Source organism: Aquarana catesbeiana, linkage group LG01, assembly GCF_042186555.1.
Source record: "Aquarana catesbeiana isolate 2022-GZ linkage group LG01, ASM4218655v1, whole genome shotgun sequence".
NCBI classification, from domain to species: domain Eukaryota; kingdom Metazoa; phylum Chordata; class Amphibia; order Anura; family Ranidae; genus Aquarana; species Aquarana catesbeiana.
The window spans coordinates 546,009,319-546,027,113 of record NC_133324.1 but is presented as its reverse complement, the minus strand read 5'-3'; the positions used below and the strand labels follow the sequence as shown (position 1 = coordinate 546,027,113).

The following is a 17,795-nucleotide window of genomic DNA, read 5'->3' as shown; positions in this document are numbered from 1 at the left end:
GGAAAGTAAAGTAAAAAAAAAAAAAAAAAAAAAAAAAAAAAAAAGACTACACAGATGAGTTTTTGCTGGAAAAAAATATTTTAAGCAACAGAAAGCATGGATTTCTTTTTATGAGGCAAGAGAAACCTTGGACAGAGGGGTGGCTGTGGACTTGGTATACTTGGATTTTGCAAAAGCGTTTGACACAGTTCCCTACACATGGCTAATGTGTAAGGTAAAGTCTACAGGCTTGGAAAGATAAGTTTGCAAATGGATAGAAAACTGGCTAAACAAAAAACAAACCTGTATTCAGAGAGTAGCGAGATTAGGAACTCTGAATGGTCTAGGGTTGTTAGTGGTGTATCCCAAGGTTCAATTCAGGGTCAAGGGACCCTTGCTTTTTTTTAAATATATTTATAAATGATTATAGGGTCTGGGATTAAAAGTATAATTTCAGTCTTTGCAGGTAATACCAAGCTATGCAGTGGAATAACGTTCTTACAGGATGTCTGCAACTTACAAGTCAACCTCAATGCACTGTTTAATTGAGCAACTATGTGGCAAATGAGGTTTAACCACTTGCCGACCACTGCACGCCTATATACGTCGGCACAATAGCAGTGGTGGGCAAATGGGCGTACCTGTACATCCCCTTTAAGAGCCGGGGCTAGCAGGCGTGCGCCCACCACGTACAGTGTGACCGTGCCCGCAGGACCGGCGGTCCTATGTCCGCCGGTCTCCCGGCGATCGTGTCACGGAGCCTCAGAACCAGGAAGTGCCTATGTAAGCAAGGCATTTCCCCGTTCTGGCTTGTGTCAGAACAGAGATCACCGCTCCCCATCATCGGGTTCGGTGATTGCTGTAATGTGACTTGAAGGCCACCCCCCCCCCACTTAGAATTACACCCTAGGACACAATTAACCCCTTCACCGCCCCCTAGTGGTTAACCCCTTCACTGCCAGTGTCATTTACACAGGTCATTTATACAGCGATCAGTGCTATAAAAATGCAAATGGTTCCAAAATAGTGTCAAAACTGTCTGATCTGTCCGCCATAATGTCGCAGTCCCGATTAAAAATGCCATAAAACTATCCTCTATTTTGTAGACGCTATAACGTTTGCGCAAACCAATTAATATACGCTTATTGCGATTTTTTTTTACCAAAAATATGTAGAATACATATCGGCCTAAACTGAGGGAAAAAAAAAATTGTTTATATATTTTTGTGGGATATTTATTATAGCAAAAGGTAAAAAAAAAAAAAAAAAAAAAAATGCACTTTTTTCAAAATCGCAGCTTTTTTCGTTTATAGCGCAAAAAATAAAAACCGCAGAAAAGATCTAATCTTCAAATACGGAAAGGTTTCTTCACTGTAAGAGCTGTGAAAATTACTCCCTCAAGAACCTGTTCTGGCTAGCTCAGCATATGGTTATAAAAAAGGTCTGGATTCTTTCCTAAATGTACATAATATAACTAGATACTAACATTTATAGGTAAAGTTGATCCAGTATCCACTACCCAATTGCTGCTTGGGGATCAGAAAGGATTTTTTTCCCAGCTGGAACAAACTGTATCATGCTTTGCTGGAGTCTTTTGCCTTCCTATGGATCAACTGTGGGTATAGACTTGTATAACTTTTTCCCCCCTTTTATTGATTGATTGAAATTGACTTTTGTCCATTTAGGACTGTAACATGTTACTGTGGCACCGGTCCCTGCACACCCCCCAATCCCCAATTGTGACAGCGAGCTGGGATCATTCATTCACATTTCTCACAAGTTCTCAATGAACTACCAAGGAGCTGTTGAGCGCTCTGGTAGTTCATTGTTTCTTCCCGTCAGTGTGAAGCTGCCGGTCTATACAATATATGGGTAGACAGCTTACAGTGACAGTCTGTAGGAGTCTTGCATTGGACTCACGATCTGTTGATGCACTTTTTTTTTTACTTGCAAAAAAATGTGCATTAAGTATTTTTTCAAAAAAATGATTTATACTTTAAACAGCACTTTTGACCTCAAATATTCAATGATTGCATAGAAACATTTTCTGGCAGTGCAAACTTTTATTTCATTAGTTTAGATACATCTGTAAGAGTTGATAGCCATTTTAAAGTTTACAGGACATGCGACCTTGCATTTCAAATTTCATGAAAAAACAAAACACAAAAAAAAAAAAAAAAAGAAAAACACAAATTGGGAATATATATATATATATATATATATATATATATATATATATATATATATATATATATATATATATATATATATATATTTATTTATACACATACATATACACACACTATGTATAGCTTGTCCTAAATTGGCTTTGCAGAATATCTAAGGTGAAACAATTTGAATAAATTAGGGAACGTTTAAAAAAAAAAAAAATTAAAAAAACAACCCTGCCAAATTTTTTCCACTTCATCTGTGTCTCATTTATTAGATATACCTACACTTCCTGTCATGAAGGCACAACAGGAAATGAGGCGAAATTTCTCCAGGTGAGGCAAGCCACCTGAATAGTTGCCACCGGAACAAATGTCTCCATTGAAAGATTTCCTCTCTATTCCTGTTCTGATAGCTTAAAAATGTTTGATTTTCACTGACCTGCAGTTCGTATGACAATGGTCACCAAGACAAATGTGAGAATATCACCATAGTAAAAACACAGGCAGCAATAAAAAAAAACAAAAAAAACCAAACAAACACTTAACAGAGGTTCTAACCCCCTTAAAAAAATGTTTACATTACAAAATTGTTTTGGCTTTAGTTACTTTTCTTTCTGCATTTGATTTAGAAAAAAAAATTAAAATAAAAGTGACCAGCTTGGTATAGCTCCTTGGGATGCTGTAGCTTTGTAGTAGTCTGCGCTACATACAGTAAGATGCAAATGGCTCCCACTCAGCACACTGATTACAGGGGGTTGCTTGCTCAACACAAGCACTATTCAAATGCCTTGCATTTTTATTGAATGCAAGTTGTTTTCTGATTGAAGATCGTAACATCACTACACCCACCTCTGTACCTTGAGAAAAATGCCAGGCGTTCTCCAAATGAAGACCTCATTGCGAGAGAGTGAACCCTGTGGTTGCTATGAATAAGGGCAGTCACTTGGCATGGCTCCCAGTAAACTGCTGTTATCACTGTGGTAGCTCTGGCTACTAGAGCGATTTACAGCTTCTACAGAGGGCAATCAGGTAGAATATATATGAATACTTTCAATGGGTCAGCCTTGCGCAATGTAAGCAAAATATTTAATTGCAGAAGTTCTACTTTAAGCCAAGGGGCTTAAATAATAATCTGTGTGAACGACCAAGTGGTGCATGGGAAGCTGGTTCCCCTTTGCGGTGAAAGGCAAACTGGGTCCTTCCAGCTTCAGGCCCAGGCTTCTACTGTGGTGAATGAGAACTTACTCTCAATGACATCCTTGATGGGAGTTGCCAATGCAGCACCAAAATGAAGTTGACCCTCAAAGGGTATGTGCAGAAGCTGCTTTTTTATATGCCTTCTCTTTAGACCCAACAATTAAAAAATAGAATTCTTTACACGTTCACCAATAAGACTCATTCTAAAAATAAGACAGAAGACATCCACTAACCTGTCAATGCAGTAGTGTAGGGCAGTCGGCATTAGCTATGTGTTTTAGGAATAAAGTATGCGAGTAAAAAGAAACTGGATCCTTTTTATGAGTTTAGTCTATTCCCTAATGTTTGACAGACTACTATCACAGCCAAGGCAGGCTGCAATGCAGAGCCTGCCAGAGAAAACAAGGTTTAAAAAAAAAAAAAAACCAACAAAAAAAATAAAAACAACAAACTCTAAACATTTATCTAGGGGATCCTGGTGTATCCTCTATGGCAATGGTCAGAGCTTTTTCAAGATGCCTTGAAATAACGCGTGCATGGAAAACACATTTTTGAAGTTTTAGGGTCACGAAGGGATTCCAGACTTGGTTACAGTACTGATAAAAACACAAGCTTTTCTTCCATTTTTAAAGGTGGCACACACTGCATCAATAAGAGATGAAATAGCTTCTCTAAACCTGGGAGCTATGGCAGATGACTGCAACACCTCAGCACCACTATCAGGCAAAGATTTTGAAACTCTGCCAAATAGAGCCTCTGCAGTAAAAGGCTTAGAGGCAGCTAGAGCTACTGGCAGGTTAGATAAGGTTTCTAAAAGGGAACATGTTGAAGTACAGGCCTATCCTTTGACAGTTAGTAAAGTTGCAATTTGGCCCTTACAATGCTAAATAATTGCAGGAAAATTCTCCTGGGAGAATCCCAAGGCTAGTTGGCCAGACACTGCTAAAGGAAGACACAGGAATATAAAGAACCCTAGCAGGAGACAACATTCCAAGTCCTTGAGCGGGAGCACTGCAGCCTGCCCAGGAACTGTTGGTTTGGGATTTGATATATTGTACTGCTTGGCAAGGACAGCTTCATTCAGAATGCCAGCTAAAACCCTTATTACTCAGGAACTGGTTTCTAATAGTAGAGTTTAAATAAAATTTAAAAAAAAGCCAGCAGCAGTACTCAGGCATATACTTAACTGGTACCACCATTCCTCCACCAAATTATGGGTACAAATAGAGAGCCATCTCAATCCAATAGATCTCCGCGCTTTGCCGTGGACGCCTGCTGAATTCCTGAAGGGTGGGATACCCCTTGGTGACCTCACCCGAAAAACTATACAAATATGGACACACATGAATTCCTCCAAAGACACTATGTCCACTAAAAGGACCCATGACACCACTGTTTGGGACTCCGGCTTTTCCACCAGCCATACAGGGGGTGAGTTTTGGACCTTGGTGTAAAGAGGAACACAGACGACTTGCCCAAGTCCTACACTCAGACTCCTCTCTGACTACAGACATTTCCTCCAATACATCTCCTCATACTTCGACTCATTGGCTGCAGAGGCAACAAGTGTTATCCTACATTCGTACTTTCCCATCCCTGCCTGATATACTTTCTGACCTAACAGACTTGGAGAACATGCTGCTTCAGACCGACCCCCCTACACATGTGGTCTCTCAACTATACTACCTCCTACACATGGTTTCTAATCCCGACCTCCCCCCATACACACTGGCCTGGAAGGAAGACTTGGGTCACTCCATTTCACCTGTTGACTTGCAAAAGTGCTTCATTCTGACTCACAAAACATCCTTAGCCTCCAAAGCTCAAGAAAAAGGGTTCAAGTTGTTGACCCATTGGTACAGATGCCCCTCGACTTTGCAGTGGATAAACCCAGCGCTCCCGGATACCTGCTGGCGTTGCTTGTCATCCAAGGGAACATTACTCGACATTTGGTGGGAATGCCCCCCTGTGCGGAGGTTCTGGCAAAAGATCCTCGACCTGTACTGCAGACTCATGGCGACATCAATCACACCCCCTCCTGAGGTAACTCTGCTATCTATGATCCTTGGACCGCTTAAATCGATCAAAAAAGACGTTCTGCGCCACTTTCTGGCAGCAGCTAGAACGGTTCTGCCCAGACACTGGAAGTCGACAAACATGCCTTCCCTGGGGGAGTGGGCAATTGAAGTGGACCGAATCAATAGCTTAGAACGCATGTTGTCACAGGAAATGGGTAAAGAGGAGTAATTCTCCAAGACCTGGACCTCATGGTCTAGGTTTCAATATTCCTCAGAATTTATTCCTTGGGCTGCAGAGGAATCCACTAATGCAACTGTCTAGCCCAGGGGTCTCAAACTGGTGGCCCCCCAGCTGTTGCAGAACTACAATAATTCCCATGAGGCACTGCAAGGCTGATAGTTACAAGCAGGACTCCCATGGGCAGAGGCATGATGGGACTTGTAGTTCCGCAACAGCTGGAGGGCTGCCAGTTTGAGACCCCTGGTCTAGCCTAAGTGGAATGTCTCCCTCTTACTATCTACCTACCATACTGCCTTCACCCCTCTGTCCTCATCTTCATCCCCCTCTTCACTTTATATATTACAGTGCTACACAACCACCCAAAACATAATCTTTAGTCTCACCAGATGGAAATTGTGACACACAGAGTTTCACCCTAAGAGAAATCACGATTAGCACATCAACAAAAGCCCTAGCATATTTGTAATAAGTGGGCGCCGCTCATTGAGTGGATAGTGGCGCTCACTGACCCTTAAGTCGTCATGATTGACGATATAGCTACACAGGCTTGTATATCAAACTAGAATAATTGAAGCTAACCAACTCCATACTATATAAGACATTTTGGCAGAGATATTAAAATTATGTTTTTCCCTTTATAGGTGTTACTGAATGATAGATGTGTACTGTACACTTTTCCTTTCTCAATAAAATAAGATTGAATAAAAAAAAAAAAAAAAAAGCCAGGGCGGACACGGTAACTGCAGCAAGAACTAACCTAGGTGGAACCGTATTCTCTTGCAATTTAAGAGTAGTGGAGGCAAGGTGCTACCTCATGCCAACCGTACGCAAATGTGCATTCATGGCTTGAAGGGGTTTTACCAGGATGATAACTGCAGCTGTAGGCATCACCCCGGTACCTTTTTTTTTTTTAGAGCGGGTGGTTGGCCCTTTAGTGACAACAACCGATGTGGCTAAAAGCCGCTCGGTTGTTATCCTAAAGGAGCGGGATGGAACGTAGGCCCCCCCCCCACCCCACCTTCCACCGCTCTTCCCAGGCCCCTCGTCCCACCGGGAGACCCGAACAAAGCTGGATTGGCTCTGATCGGGTCTCCAATGTAAAATTCCAGAAGCGATGTCACGTCACTTCCGGTTTACTCGGCTACCAATGGCACAGATTTAAAAAAGAAAAAAAAAAAGGAGTATTCAGAATCGCCAATTTTGGCAATCTGAATACTTTTAGGTGCAAAAGGAGGGATTTGGGGTCCCCTGATCCCTCCATAGAGAGTACCTGTCACCACCTATTACTGTCACAAGGGACGTTTACATTCCTTGTGACAGCAATAAAAGTGAGAATTTTTTTATTTTTTTATTTTTTTTTTAAAAAGGGACACTATAAAAAAAAAAAAAAAAAAATTAAATTATAGCACCCCCGTGCACAGAAAACGCATACGCAAGTTGCACCCGCAAATGTAAATGGTGCTCAAATCACACATGTGAGGTATCGCCGCAATCGTCCTAGTGAGAGCAATAATTCTAGCTAAATAACTCCTCTAGCTAACCTGGAAACTGTTAAATTTTTTTAAAGCGTGGCCTATGGAGATTTTAAAGGTACCATAGTTTGTTGCCATTCCACGAGTGTGTGCAATTTCAAAGCGTGACACATTAGGTATCAATTTACTTGGCGTAACATCTTTCACATTATACAGAAAAATTGGGCTAACTTTACAGTTTAGTTTTTTTAAATTCATGAAAGTGTCTTTTCTCCCAAAAAATGCGTTTGAAAGGCCGCTGCGCAAATACCGTGTGACAAAATATTGCAACGATCACCATTTTATTCTCTAGGGTCTCTGCTAAAAAAAATAAAAAAAAAAATAAAAGAATGAATGTGTATATATATATATGTATATTATATATATATATATATATATATATATATATATATATATATATATTATAAGTAATTTTCTAGCAAAAAAATACTGAAAAAAAAACAGTCCCTCCCCTCACACCAGGGTACTAAGCGTAATCCTAGACTCTGACTTGTCATTTCAGCCTCAAATCCAATCGTTACGGAGGTGAATTCTACAAACTTTTGACATCTCTAAAATTCGCCCCTTTTTAACAAGTGAAACCAAGCTCCTCATTCACTCCCTTGTTATCTCTCGCCTTGTCTATTGCAACTCCCTTCTCATTGGCCGACCTCTCCATAGGCCAGCCCCTCTTCAGTCTATCATGAATGCTGCTGCCAGACTTACACACCTTACCAACCGCTCAGTGTCTGCCAACCCTCTCCTCCAATCCCTACACTGACTCCCAATCACCCAGTGAATTATGTAGAGCAACTAGAGAATACCCCACCGTGGATCACCAAGCCTGCTGTATTTTCTCTGCTATAGCTATATGCTTGCCTACTGTTTGATTTTCAGGGGAAGTATTTCTCCCGTACTTGGTTTAAGCATCACATGTATTTGTCTATAGCCTTTTCTATGTTATACAAATTGGCAGGATAGGACCCATACAGTGTATTATCATTAGTATCTACATTGAATTTGTAGTGTTTTTAAACAATTTATGTGTGTTTAATGTTTTTTATATTTTTCTAATAAAATATCTCTACTAAATATATAGTTTGTAGTTGAATACTATTGTGCCCTCAAAGTCCCATATTTTAAAGTTTTTTCCACCCAGTGAATTAAGTTCAAAATACTAACCACAACATACAAAGCCATTCACAACTCTGCCCCAAGCTACATCACCAATCAATCTTGTCTCGAAATATCACCCAAAATTGTCCTCTCCGCTCTTCTCAAGACCTCCTACTCTCAAGCTCATGTTTTTGATGCATCTATTTGCATTTATTCACTTTATTGGTCGATATATTTATTCGCACCTATTCACTTTACTGATTGTGATATCAGGGTATATGGTTTTTGATGCATTCTTTTGGCATTCATTCACACTGATTATTTATTTGCACTTATTCACTTTACTGATTAGGATATCAGGGTATTTTTATGGTTTAGGATTTTATATATAAGCACCACGCCAACAGATGGGGATAGTTTGATAAGCGCACCAACATATTTTATATTTGCACAAAGAGACAAGCTCAATGGATTTGTACTGAAATCTTGTTTTGAAAAAAAAAAAAAAAAAAAAGAAAAAAAAATTGCTAGTTCATCCTAGTACACCAGGCAAGCTGGGAGTAGGAGAGGTAATACCAGGCTGGCCACAAATTTATTTTTTTGTCCAAATCCTCCAGTAAGCAGCAATATAACTCAAATGTCTGAATTATTTGTCCTTCAATAGAAAAGAAAGAAAATACAAATTTTAAAAATGCAACACAGAAATCATATATGCATAGGACTATGGTAAAATCAAACGGTAGGCCGGGAATTCATGTTTGCTATACCTCTATGAAATGTAGTATCCTGCCAGTTGATGTTTGTGTCACCAACCACAATTTATATTTTAAATCTACTGTATAACTGAATTCATTTGTTGCCTGAATAAAAGATTTTTCATTAATTTTCCTCAAAGTTTTCGCTGCTAAAAAAAAAACCCCTGGGGAACCTCTTCCATTTTCTGTATCCTGCCAGTATTCCTTTTCCATGGACATACAAGCTCTGAGATTTCATGAAATTGAATATGACACAAACAAAGCAGCATTGCACCCTTAAGAAAAAAAAAAAAAAAAAAAGTTTAAATTACTTAAGTCAACTCCTGGATTTGGTTTACACTGTATGCATACTGAAAGTCTCCGCTGTTCTCATAGTTGAACATATCTAAAGCCACCTCACAGCTCTCTCTCACCACTTGCTCCACATCATCTCTGTGCTCCCTAAGTGCTTTTAAACAGTCTTCTCGCGCAATGGAGCCCAAAGCTTCAGCACACTCATGGCGCACCATAGGATTCTCTTCCATCAGATTCAAGGCTGCTGCAAGCCCTGGAACTGCAGCTTCATGCTGCATTTGACCCAAAACATATCCGATCTCATGGCGGAACAGAGAGCTACCACACTTTAAGCCTAAACAGGAGGAAATAAAATAAAGACCAAGTCACTCAATATTCCACCCATGATAAAGAAAGAAAACTTCAGTAAGTTTTGGTCTTGCAACGTACAGGCTAAGAACCTAATTTTTACATAATTTTTTAATTTGTATAAAATCTAAAATAAATATGAATGTGTATATTCAACATCTGTGTAAAATCAGCTAAACAAAAACAGGAGCTCACAGGAGTGTAAGCAAACAAAATTAAAATAAAATGTTATGGTTGCTTAGTATTTTAATACACTAGTGAATATATGAAATATATTAAAACATCAGTTGTGGAAGTATTAGGGCTGCATTTACACCTGAGCGTTTTCAGCTCGTAAAACGCTCATCTCAAAAGTTTCAAAACGCCAAACAAGCAAAATCTCCTGTTCACATCTGAGCATTCCGTCTCTTGAAGCAAAACACCTGAAGCTCAAATAAGTACAAGCTTCTTTTTAGGCAGATTACAGGCATTTTACTTTTTACATTAGTGACCTTTGGACCTCAAAACGCCTGTACAAAAACGCTGGAAAAATGCCAGAAAACGATACGCTCAGGTGTGAATGCAGCCTTAGTGTCGCAATAAACATAAGCAATCTCTATAAAAACAAAAAAAAAACAAAAAAAAACAAAAAAAAAACAAAAAAACAAACAAACACACACACACACACACACACAACAATCTTTCTTCAACTACATAGTTTCGAGTGCAAGCTTGATTGTAACTCAAAATTAGTTAAGAATGTAGCTAAAGGGAGTTTGGGCTGATAGCTAAAGGGAGTTTGGGCAAATATGCCTTGCAAAAAACTAGAGGCGAGTGGGACAACAGGAAGGAAGTAGCAAGCGTTACAAAGTCTATTCCAAAAAATAAAAAAACTACTGCCTAATTATTTGATGATGCAAGATCAGGGTACAAACATGAACATTCCCCTCAGCTAAGAGGGTAAAGGAGAATACAGGGTTCAGTTCAGTTGTACACGTAAAGAATGTGTAACTTCACACCACTGTAAACTTGCACGCTCTATAAAGCGGACTGCTGTCAATAGAACAAACCCACATTGCAGAACACTAAATATCTAGTAAGACCATAGCCACCCCTCCATGCACCCAACCAAGAAACTATAGGGGAAAAAGGCAGCCACAACTCTGTCCTTACTATGGGAGTCGAAAAGGAAAGTAATGCCGCGTACACATGGCCGGACTTCCCGACAGAAAAAATCCGATGGAAGCTTTCGGTCGGACATTCCAGCCGTGTGAACGCCCCATCGGACTTTTTTCTGTCGGCATTTCCGACGGACTCAGATATAGAACATGTTCTAAATATTTCTGTCGGAAATGCCGAAGGAGTTTAGCCAGTTGGCAAGTCTGGCCGTGTGTACGCAGCATAATGGGAATTTGACAGTGGGATGAACTTTGCAAATTTGTCCTCTTCCTTTAAGGCAGCAATCTGTCTGAGCTGTAATGGAGAATATAACTAGGGCTGAAACTAATGATTATTTTCATAATTGATTAGTTGGTCAATTATTGTTTTGATTAATAACCTTGAAAAAAGGGTGGTGCATAATTTAGTTAATATGTAAAGTTTAAAAAAAGGCAATTTATTCCTAAATATCTCTATACGCAGGGGTAAATATAAATAACCAACTATATAGTTTAGGGAGTAAAATCTTTGATCCACTCTGAGAATAACAGACAGAAGAGATATACTGTATATACTATTAGGAGGTTGAATCTGGTAAATATCATCAGACTCATTTTAGGAACTTGGTTCGATTTTCTAATCATTAGTGGGGTCAAATCGACATTTGTTTTCAACCACAGTGACGGGAAAAATTTAGAAACAGAAAACTTCTTGGTCAAAGGAATTTTCAGACAGTGTATGGTTTTTGTTCAGAAATTACATTCATTTTAAAACAGAATGTTAAAAGCAAGTGAAAATTTCAAACATTCTTTCATTCAGCGAATGTACAAAGATTTTTTGCATGAATATTCTCGTCTGAAAATTGATTCGTGTGGCCAGCATAAGGCTCGGTACACACTTATGCAGTTTGCTTTTGATCAGTTTATGCAGTGCTTTTTGCTGCGCATGTTGATTTTTGTGCATGCAATTTTGCTGCGATTTGCGGTTTTGCTTTTTTATGCCTTTTGGCAAATTTGTTGTTGGGCAGATTAAAAAAAACACAAATTGCTGCAAAAACGCACTACTTGTTTTTCTGTAGCTTCTCTATGGAAGTATATTGAACCAAAAAAAAAAAAAAAAAAGCACAGTTTTGCGTTGGAAAGGGTCAAGGACCTTTTTCAAATACGCAGCAGCTGAAAAAAGCATAGATGTGAACTGTGGTGCCCTTCTGCAAAAAGCACCAAAAAACAAACACACATTAGGTGGGAACCAGGCCTAAGACATTTAGTAACATAATGGAGTAAAAAAAAAAAAAAAAAAAAAAAAAAAAAAGCCCTTCATAGTACAAAAAGAGCAAATCATCGCTACTGTAAGGGCTTTGTCTTTTTACTGTGCAACAAGGAAAAGTAATATTTACAGTAGCGATTTGCTCTTTTTGTACTATAAAGGGCTACTTTTAGTTTTAACCCCATTATGTTACTGGCCGATTAATCGATTATGAAAATAGTAATTGATTAATTTCATAATCGATTAGTTGTTTCAGCCCTAAGTAGAACAACACACTTTTTGTATGTAAGACTTACCATCTGCCAAAGCCAGGACTGCCTCCTGGCCACCAATATTGCGAAGTGCAAACATTGCACGATACCGTTCAAAGAGTGGCAATGTGTCATTCAAAAGTGCATCACGTAGAGAAGCAATATCTCTTTCTGTAGAGGGGGGCGCAGGGTCTACTGAAAGGTAAGGATTATCGTCAGAGCTATCAGGATGGTCTTGAAGCCACTCTATCCTGCGTATAGCCAGTTGACATGTTTCTGCTACCTGAAGAGTAAAACGAAATTATATTTACCTGTAAAATGATACCGATACACAGTGGAACCCCACAGTCCCAAATTGTTCAACCAATAGGGAAAAAAAAAAAAAAATTTACAAATATATATATATATATATATATATATATATATATATATATATATATATATATATATATATATATATATATATATATATATATATATATATATATATATATATACACACACACACACACACACACACACACACATACATACATACATACAATTACAATGTATTTATTATCAGAATCCTATACTCAGTTGATCCAGAGGAGGGTAAAAAGTAAAATGGAAAAAACAAAACAAAAACACACCACACACACACTAATAAGGCATGGTCAAATTTGCTCCAGCGGGAAAGCAGATTTTCCTTTATCAACAATTGCTGATGTTTTTACCTGTTCGTTTCCAGTTCTATTTTCTATTCTATGTTCTATTTAGGCTTAGTCCACACCAGATATACTTATCTTTACAATGATTTTCATTTAGTGATCGCAATTGAAAGCAGCAATACAAGATTTGGGAGACAGAGACAACCATATTAAGGGGAAAATGTGTGAATGCGCACCTACTCATAATGACAAAGGTGAAAAGATTACAGTAGGTAGGTACACCCAACATTTCACATTCCTGATATGTGCCTGCTGTACCATGTACTTAAATGAAAAAGTATTAAGTTCTCTTTGTATTGCTTCCTTTATGTGAAATCCCTGGTGTTCCTACCAGTCCCTCTGGTTTCCAATTAAAAACTGACCACATTAGGCAGGAGAACACACGGTGGTCAGTTCTCTAGCTGTGGTGGGAACGCAGCCTGCTCTCCTCCATTGATCAGAGTTGCCCTGACATGCCCCCCTGTACAGCCATTCACTGGGAAGCTCAGTGTGCTGTTGCTTCTCCTCCTGCTGCTATTATTCAGTTCAGAACAGAGGGTATGTGATCACTAATAAAAAAGGGGGGGGGGGGGAGGCATTTATAATGTTTATACCTCTTTAACATAGGCCACTGCATTATATCTTTGCTCTAACAGTTTCTTGAGAACAATATAAACCTTGCAGAGTGAACCAGTCTTCTCATTCTAAAATCAATTATAGTGTAGGTTTATGAAATGGAGGCAAGTTACCTCAACTCCATTCTTGGCAGTTCTCAGAGGAAAAACCATCTCCTCTGACAGCCCGTTTAAGACCCCTTTCACATTGGAACGGTTTGCAGGCGCTTTAGTGATAGAAATATCCTCTGCAAAGCGCCTGAAAACCGCCTCCCATTCAATGCAGTGTCCCTTTTCACACTGGGGCAGTGAGCTTGTGGGACGTTATGAAAAGTCCTGCAAGCAGCATCTTTGGGGTGGGTTGGGAGCGCTGTATTTAGGGCTCCCAAAACGCCCTGACCATTGCAATGAATGGGCAGCACTTCCAAAGTGCATTAAAAGCAATTTGAAGGCACTGAAAAACTGGATTTGAACCCCTTTTTTTGGGGGTAAAAACCCACCCCACTAAAGCACCGCAAAAATGAGCGGCGCTTTAGCGCTAACGGACGGGTGGCTCAGTGTGAAAGCAGCCTAAGGAAGCAGAGTAATCACGTGTAATGGTTTAAACAGGCTGCTTGTAGTATTTGTAACGTTGCATAAAATCTACTTCTATGTAATCTGTATGTGAACAGTTATATTTTTTTCTTCTGACGGTTTTTCTTTGTAACAGACATATATTGGATCTTGTAACTTTCTTTATTTGAAACCTGAATAAAATTTACCCTTAAAATAAATAAAAGAAAATAATATAGGAAAAGGGAAGCGAAGCAGAGTACTTCAGTTCTCAGAAGAAAGAGGTTTTTCCTCCGAGAACAGCTGAGGAGAAGGGTGCCTGTGATCCCAGGAGATATTTGAGAATAGAATATAATATATTAAATATATTAATATTACAGATATAGCCTGGTTTAAAAAGTGAAAAAATAAATAATAATAAAATAAGTTACACACAATTACATGAAAAAAATAAGCACAAAGAAAGGGTGCCTTTATCAACATGTATTTTGGCATGTTTTATAATGTGCATTTTGTTGCAGCTTAAAAAAAAAAAAAAAAAAAAAAAAAAAACACATTGTGGAGCAATTCTTGAAATGCGTATTTTGGTGCTTTTGTAATGCACATTTTGGCAGTTTTTCAAAGCGCATTTTGGTGCAGATTTTTAAATATGCATTTTGGCAGTTTAACATGTATTTTGGTGCTTCTTTTAAAACGTATTTTGGCTAGCTGCGTTTAACATGCATGTGTTTCCGGAATGTGCACAAAAACAAACAGAGTTAGGTGCCTGGTAACTTTTTCTAAGAAGTCCTCCAGGGCAGCATCCAAGAGATAGGCTCCTCCTTCCTGCAACAGGAAACAATAGTCGACCATTATAAATTGGTTATTCTTACCTGTGTGCCTCAGTATTATTAAAGCAGAGTTCTGCTTTAATACTAAGGCACAAAAAAAAAAAAAAAAAAAAAAAGTTAGCAGCTACAAATACTCCAGCTGCTAACTTTTAATAAATCGGACACTTAAAACAGAGAGGAGATAAGGGCGCTCTGGTGGAGGTGGATAGCTGGTTAGAGGGATGATAGTGATGAGATGGCACTTCTGCCAGCACTTTGGTTAGAAGAGAAGCAACTCTGAAGATATAAAAAAGGAAAAGAAAGGTGCCTCTAAGTGCAATATGCAAAATTTAATAAAGTGCACAAAGGGTTAAAAGCACTTACAAGATTGTTGAGTGTTAAAAAGACATGATAAAATCAGGAGTCCTCATCTGTGGCATGTGTCCATCCTCAGCATGGTGGCAGAGAGCAGTGTAGAGCCGTCCAGCAGCTGTAAAGCATTCTCATACGTGTTGGAGAGAGGAGGCAGCAGGGAAGCCCATGTATTCAGTGCAGGACACAAGTGGCTGATTGTGTCAGTGGAGAGAAGGGGGCGGTAACACGTTTCTGAGCATGTGCGGCTCCTTACTCAGACCCAGGGTCTGACGAAGGAGCTCTCCTCCAGTGGTTCAAATGGAGGAAAGAGAAATCCTCTAAGCACCATGGAGAGGCCCCATGTCAGAGTTGTGCTGACTGAGTGTTTGACTCTGTTTAACGAGATCAGGAATATATCTTTATGGAGTGGGTCCTCTGCTAATTTGGCGTCCAGGAATGAGGAGAGTGCTGCCACTTGTACCTTCAGCGTGCTCTGAGAGATGTTCTTGTCTGCTCCCTACTGCAGGAAATCCAGAATCGCCTGGATGATTTCTCTGTCGGAATCCTGTTTGTTCCCATACCAGGAGACAAAACTTCCTTCTTACTTTCTCATAAATGGCTAGAATGGTGTTGATCACTGGCCAACCGTCCTTTCTTCTGCAGCCTCACCCTCTCAGTAACTAAGCCGAAAGCCTCACAAGTTTGTGATTTGGGTGGTTGACTGGCCCTTGTGATAGGAGGTCTGGTAGGTCTGGCAGTATCAGGTGTGGCTGGAGACAGCTTCTTCAAGTGACTAAACCACGCTCTCTGGGGTATCACCGCTGCCTTTTCTTCCCTTTTTTAGATCACCTTCGGTATTAGAGCGGTCGGAAATGCACAACACAACTGGTAACTCCAGTTTTGACTGAATGCGTCCACTCCAATGTTGCCATCTGTGGGATCCAGCGAGAAGAACTTTGGCAGTTTTGTGCTTACCTTTGAGGCAAACAGATCAACCTCGGCACTCCCCATGTTGGCGTGATCCAGAAGAAGGTTGCACTCTCTGTTATGGTCTTTCAACCTAGAAAATCTGCCAGTGTATTGTCTGTCCCTTTCAGGGGGATGCCCAAGATCGATCTGATATTTATCTCAGCCCATGACAGAATCGCTTCTGTCAGGCTCATCAACCGTTGGGATTTTGTCCCTCCTTGCCCGTTCAGGTATTGCACAGTCGTGGCATTGTCTGACTGAATCCTCTGCCCTAAATAGCTGGGTTGGAGTGCTCTCAGTGCTTCCTCTATGGCTTTCAACTCCCCCTCATGTTTGATGAGGCTTGAGACCATCTGAAGTTCCATTTTTCCTGTGTACACCCTGGGGTACTGGGCGTCTGTGGTGATCCTGACAGGGTTGGCTCAAGTTCATCTGCGCCCCTCGGTGTAGTAGTGCGGATTGAGCCACCACTGAAGAGATTGTTTGACCAACCGCAGGACAGGAACGGATGTCTCTGGGGATGATGGGTCGCCATCCCACTGGGTCAGAATGTAATTCTGTAGAGGCCTCATATGGATCTGTGCCCAGGTGATGGCTGGGATTGAAGATGTCATCATTCCTAGCACTGCCCTTCCCCACCTAATAGTGATAAATTTGGTCCTCACCAGAGAGGTTATAGCCTCCGTGATGTTTACTTTGGTTACATAACCTAAAGTATACTACCCTCTGGCTTGGGGTCAGTTGCGTTTTGTCTGTATTTACTATCAACCTCAGGTTTTGTAGATAGGACATGTTTGTGCCAAGATTGTTTTCTAGGATTTCCGCTAAATCCGCAAAGAACAGTAGATCTGGCTATGCTATCATGTCTATGCCTTTTAAAGCTTCTGCCATAATCTTTGAAAAGATCCTGGGCGCTGAAGAGATGTCGAAAGGCAAAGATGTGTACTGCAGATGCAGGGTGGTCGCCGGTCCCTGGATCGCAAACTCTTTAATGACTTTTCTTTATGGGCACATGTGTCTTGTAAGTCTATTGTGGCCATGAATACCACTGCTGGTAGGATATTCCTGACTGAATAGATGGACTCCATCCTGAATCTTTTAGCTTATTCTTCTGTTGAGCAGCTTGAGGTTCAGTGTCAGCCTTAGCTTGCCCGATGGCCTCTTCCTTGTGAATATATACGAGTAGAACCCTGGTTTTCTCTTCTTGTGGGTCATGACAAATCACTTTCTGGGTCAACAGGGTTTATAGGGACTCTAGAAAACGTAAACTTGAATCATACCTACCGTAATTTTCCCATCCTGGTGCCTATCCATGGCAGCATACTGGTGATAGAGCTCCGCCTCGACTCCTCCCTCAGAACTAGTGAATAGCATAAATTAAAGGCATAGTCCCTCCCAACATTCTCTGTAATATAGAATACCGAGGGTGGGAGCGTATGCTGCCATAGATAGGCAACAGGAAAGGAAAGTTACAGTAAGTATGATACAATTTTCCGTTTTCCTGGTGCCTCCATGGCAGCATAC

The 17,795-nt window shown here is 40.1% G+C and overlaps 1 protein-coding gene across 1 annotated transcript in view; it reads right to left on the bottom strand.

Moving 5' to 3' along the window:
* Positions 1-8,738: 8,738 nt before the first annotated feature.
* DOHH (deoxyhypusine hydroxylase) overlaps positions 8,739-17,795 on the bottom strand; it is a 54,408-nt gene continuing 45,351 nt past the window's right edge. The window contains exons 3-4 of the mRNA XM_073595282.1: positions 12,330-12,567; positions 8,739-9,616 (exon numbers count right to left, since the gene is read on the bottom strand). Of these exons, the coding sequence (XP_073451383.1) occupies positions 9,300-9,616; positions 12,330-12,567 (555 nt within the window). The 3' untranslated portion in view covers positions 8,739-9,299. The remainder of the gene's footprint in view (positions 9,617-12,329; positions 12,568-17,795) is intronic.